Source organism: Ursus maritimus, unplaced genomic scaffold, assembly GCF_017311325.1.
Source record: "Ursus maritimus isolate PB19 unplaced genomic scaffold, ASM1731132v1 scaffold_25, whole genome shotgun sequence".
Classification (NCBI taxonomy): domain Eukaryota; kingdom Metazoa; phylum Chordata; class Mammalia; order Carnivora; family Ursidae; genus Ursus; species Ursus maritimus.
The window spans coordinates 25,964,815-25,969,935 of record NW_024425008.1 but is presented as its reverse complement, the minus strand read 5'-3'; the positions used below and the strand labels follow the sequence as shown (position 1 = coordinate 25,969,935).

The 5,121-nt window shown below is 59.3% G+C and overlaps 1 protein-coding gene across 1 annotated transcript; it reads left to right on the top strand.

Annotated features, from left to right (window-relative positions):
• The first annotated feature begins 297 nt into the window (after positions 1-297).
• Positions 298-2,424, top strand: VRTN (vertebrae development associated). Its single transcript, XM_040641274.1, has one exon. The coding sequence runs from the start codon at positions 298-300 to the stop codon at positions 2,422-2,424; it is 2,127 nt and encodes a 708-aa protein (XP_040497208.1).
• The last annotated feature ends 2,697 nt before the right edge of the window (positions 2,425-5,121 follow it).

Sequence of the window (5,121 nt, the reverse complement as noted above, 5' to 3'; positions counted from 1 at the left end):
CCCACAATAACTGTAACTGGATACGTTTATCATCCCACTGTACAGAAAAGGAACCAGAAGCAAGGAGAGCTGAACGGACTTGCTCAAGCCAGTATCAAAACCAGGACTTCAAAGTCTGGTTCCTGAGCCCAGGCTCTTCCTCAGCACCACGGAGGGATTAAACCCCGGGAGGCACTTAGCCGGGCTAGCCTCTGGGGGAATGGGAGTGGATGGGCGTTATTTTCAGGGAGACGGTGCCAGTCACCATTGCTGGGCATCCGGGCACCTTGTCCTGACTCTGCCCTCTGCCCTGGCAGGATGACCTCTCGGGAGCAGCTGGTACAGCAGGTGCTGCAGGAGCTGCAGGAGGCTGTGGAGTCCGAGGGCCTCGAGGGTCTCGTCGGTGCCGCGCTGGAGGCCAAGCAGGTCCTGTCGTCCTTTGCCCTCCCCACCTGCCGGGAGGGGGGCGCCGGCCCCCAGGTGCTGGAGGTGGACTCGGTGGCCCTGAGCCTGTACCCAGAGGACGCTCCCCGGAACATGCTGCCGCTGGCGTGCAGGGGCGAGGGCAGCCTGCTGTTCGAGGCGGCCAGCGTGCTGCTGTGGGGGGACGTGGGCTTCAGCCTGGAGCTGCGGGCCCGCACGGTGGTGGAGATGCTGCTGCACCGGCAATACTACCTGCAGGGCATGATCGACTCCAAGGTGATGCTGCAGGCCGTGCGCTACTCACTGTGCTCTGAGGAGTCCCCGGAGATGACCAGCCTGCCGTCCGCCACGCTGGAAGCCATCTTCGACGCAGACGTCAAGGCCACTTGCTTCCCCAGCAGCTTCTCCAACGTGTGGCACTTGTATGCGCTCGCCTCTGTCCTCCAGCGCAACATCTACTCCATCTACCCCATGCGCAACCTCAAGATCCGGCCCTACTTCAACCGCGTCATCCGGCCTCGCCGCTGCGACCACGTGCCCGCCACGCTGCACATCATGTGGGCCGGCCAGCCTCTCAGCAGCCACCTCTTCCGCCACCAGTACTTTGCCCCCATCGTGGGGCTGGAGGAGGTGGAGGTGGACGGCGCCCCCGGCCCGGCCCCCGCTCCTCCGGCCCTGGCCCCGCTGCCGCCACCGGCCAAGACCCTGGAGCTGCTCAACCAGGAACCGGGCCTCAGCTACTCCCACCTGTGCGAGCGCTACAGTGTCACCAAGAGCACCTTCTACCGCTGGCGGCGGCAGTCCCAGGAGCATCGGCAGAAGGTGGCTGCCCGCTTCTCGGCCAAGCACTTCCTGCAGGACAGCTTCCACCGGGGCGGCGTCGTGCCGCTGCAGCAGTTCCTCCAGAGGTTCCCCGAGATCTCCCGCTCCACCTATTACGCCTGGAAGCAAGAGCTCCTGGGCTCCGGCACCTGCCAGGCCCTGGCCCCCAAGGAGGTGCAGGTGCTGGGGGAGCTGGAGCAGCTGCCAGAAGAGCAGGTGGCCAAGGGGCTGGGGTGCTCCTCGCTGGCCGCCGCGAGCCCCGGCATGGTCTTGATGCAGCGGGCCAAGTCATACCTGGAGCACTGCATCTCCCTGAACACGCTGGTCCCCTATCGTTGCTTCAAACGCAGGTTCCCCGGCATCTCCCGGTCCACCTACTACAACTGGCGCCGGAAGGCCCTCCGGAGGAACCCCGGCTTCAAGCCAGCACCAGCCCTCTCCACGCCCGGGGCTCCCCAGCCGGCGTCTGTTCCAGAAGAGGCGCTGCTCCCTTGGAAGGGCGAAGGGGGAGGGGGGGCAGGCAAAGTGACGGCAGGGGGACCGCCCACCCCCCACCAGTTCCTGCCCCCCAAGGTGCCCCTGTCCCGTTGGCAGAGGCGCCTGCGCAGGGCTGCCCGCAAGCAGGTGCTCAGCGGGCATCTCCCCTTCTGCCGCTTCCGCCTCCGCTACCCCAGCCTGTCACCCTCCACCTTCTGGGTCTGGAAGAGTCTTGCCCGGGGCTGGCCCAGAGGCCTGTCGAAATTCCAGATGCAGGCCCCCGCCTTGGGCAAAGGGGGGCTACGGGAAGCCGAAGAGAAGCAGGAGAAGGAAGCTGGCAGGGATGTGACAGCTGCGATGGCCCCTCCTGCTGGGACCCCCCTGCACATGGGGGCTTCTCCAGGAGAGGATCCAGGGAAGGCCCAGGGAGGGCCTTCTGGAGAGGGGGCCACGGCCCAGGGCCGGCCCCACAGCAGGTCCCTGTCCAGCCGCCCTGTGGCGGAGGCATCCGTGGGTGGCAGGGACGGCCAGGTGCTGGTGATGGACATGCTCGCCACCACGAAGTTCAAGGCCCAGGCCAAGCTGTTCTTGCAGAAGCGCTTCCAGTCGAAGAGCTTCCCCTCCTTCAAGGAGTTCAGCGCCCTCTTCCCCCTCACCGCCCGCTCTACCTACTACATGTGGAAGCGCGCGCTCTATGACGGCCTCACCCTCGTGGATGGCTGACGGGGAGGCGCGAAGGGGGCTGGGAGGAGAGGGGACCCGTTTGGACAGGGTCAGGGACCTAAGGTGACCCCTGGCTTGGCCAGGATGCCCTTTGCTCTGGCTCCCACATTGTCTGCCTTGAATCCAAGGGCAGCTTTGCGCTGCTTCCTGGCTCTAAGGCAGACGGAGCCAGAAAGGGGCCATCTGGTCTCCTGCAGAGAGCTACGGGACCAGAATTGTTCTCTTCGGTTGTTTGCCATTCTTGCTTTTTATTGTCTTGGTTTTAGTTTTTTGTTTTGATTTAAGTGGGTTGGCTGGGCCCCCTGGCTGGTGTTGGAAACCGTATGTATAGGGGTCCTGAGGGGGTTTGTTAGCTAAAGCTGCTTTCAACTTTTCCTGGGGACGAAAGAAGTACTCTACCATGGCTATCTGTCCCATTAGGCAGAATATATGTCTGCAGTTTCTTTTCGGGGGTTGGCACCCTCCTGTCTCAAAGATGTTTCCCAAAGGAACACTAGAAATCGAATGTGGAGCCGGTTACTGGCTTCTGTCCGGTGCCCTCAAGGGAGAGGGCACCAGGCTCGGCATGACAAGTAAGGGTACGTAGGAAGAACCTCTAAGGGAAGGCCCTGAGCTGGATCACTGAGGTGCTGGCCCGTCCCTTGCAAGGAGTGTGGTAAGGGCCTGGGGGAGAGGGCTTCGAGTCTCTGCTGGTGCTCGGCCCATCTGCTGTGGACCCTGGTTGGCTCGTGGGGGACCTCCGTCTTTCTGCTGAGCCTCGGAGCCTGTGCCCCGTCAGCGAGGGACCGTACAGAGGCCAGGCAGGCGAGTGAATTTGCATTGTCTAAGAGTCAAGTTGGAAAAGCAAAAAAATAAAGTGATGCGGTACCCACAGCCCTTGGTCTCTGGTATTTGTTTGGCCAGGATGTGCCTGCTCATTCCCACAGTCCCTTTGGTTTAAGGGGACACTCCCAGGTCCAGGGCTTAGGGGATGGAGGGAATGACTGGGAATTCTGTTTAGCATCGGATCTCAGGTGACGCTGGGTGCACTTCCAGCTGGGGGCGGGACCCCGGCCGCCTGGATAGATACTCCCACCTATGGGAGAAAGCTGCCTATGAAGTGTCCTTGCAGGCCGGGCCCGCACAAGGGTCAAGTCAGGTCCGTGTCAGGCATTGTCTTTCATGCTCCTCATGTACCCAAGCAGGCTAGGCCCAGGTAAGGACACCTGGAGCCTGGGAGTGGCTGACTTGGCAAACCCCCTCCAGGGGGCTGAGGTCAAGGCCAGACCTCAGCTTGTTGGAGTGTGGCATCATCGGGGGAAATGTTGGTTTCCTACACCGGCTGTCATCCTTATGGTCTTGGGGAGTCATTCTTGGTCCTGCTATTTTTTTCACCCCCATATCCAGTCTTGTCAGCAAGTCCTGTTGACTGACTCCAAAGTGCGCCCAGAACCCTCCCCACTGGCCCGCATCCCCACCTCTTGTCTTCCTTCTACTCTTGCCCTGTACAATCCATGCTCCATAGAGCAGCCAGAGCGCTTTAAGTGAAATCGTATTCTTTCACTTTCCTGTCTAACGTGTCCGTGGCTTCCCTTCACTCTTAGAATTCCTTGCACCGCCTGACAAAAGCCTGTAATCTGGCCCCTGGCTGGCTTTCCATGCTGTCCCACTCTTGCCCTCACCCACCACGTTCCAGCCACACTGGCTGCCGTGGGTCTCGAACATGCTACATTTGCTGTAAGGGCCTTCGCATTTGTTGGTTTGGAACACCACTACTGGGCAGGCTCCTTACCATTCAGATCTGAGTCCCTATTGCGCTGCCCTTTTAAATTCTCCATGTGGTGTTTATTCCCATCTGATAATTTTCTTGTTTATTTGCTTATTTGATGACCTCCTACCCCCACCTTGGTAGGGCATAAGCTCCATGGAAAGCAGGGCTTTTTCCTGACTTGCTTATACTCCCGTATTCCCAGCAGGAAGATTAGTTGCTGGCACGTAGTAGGTGCTACAACTTGTTGAAAGAGGGAATGAATGAAATGGGGCCACTATGCTTTCCCTGCTGTTGTCCTTTGGGATTGGTGTTAATAAATCTCATCAATCCTACTTCCTAATATTTCTCATTGGCCATTTTTCTTCATCCCACAGCAACCCCCTAATTTAGGTCAGTGGCTGCTCTGAAACTGAGTCCCTGCTTTCAAACTGTCCAATTCCATCTTGACAAATGCCAGAATGATCCTGCTAAATCTGGCCTGCGATGGCCATCTGTAGCCAGCAGGTGGCGATCTGGTGCAGCAAGAGACTAGTCTTTGGGTTTTCCGTAGGCACAGCCCCTTCTGGCTGTTTGGAACCCCCAGCCCACCCGCCCTACTGCCTTAGCCGTCAGAGGGTTTTACCAACCTCCCTCCTCAGAACTGCCCTGGTTGGGGCTCTAGATTCTGTTTGTCTCCATGCGCCTTCAGAACCAGAGCGGTACCTCAGAACCATGCCTGAGCGGTACCTCAACGGGGTCTAAACACCTGGATCTCAGTCCTTGGGGGAGCTGGTTAGGAGCATGGATTCCAGGGCCCCACCCAGACCTGTTGATAGTCTCAGACATTGGAGAGGCAGTGAATGCACATGGGTGAGCTAAACATCGCCGTACTTCACTTTTTCCATCTGTAGAATGGGGATTACATAGTAAGTCCTGGATGAGCATTTGCTATTGGTAACAATCATGCC

Coding starts and splice junctions, on each gene's coding strand:
- VRTN (XM_040641274.1), top strand. CDS start 298: ATGACCTCTCGGGAGCAGCTGGTACAGCAGGTGCTGCAGGAGCTGCAG.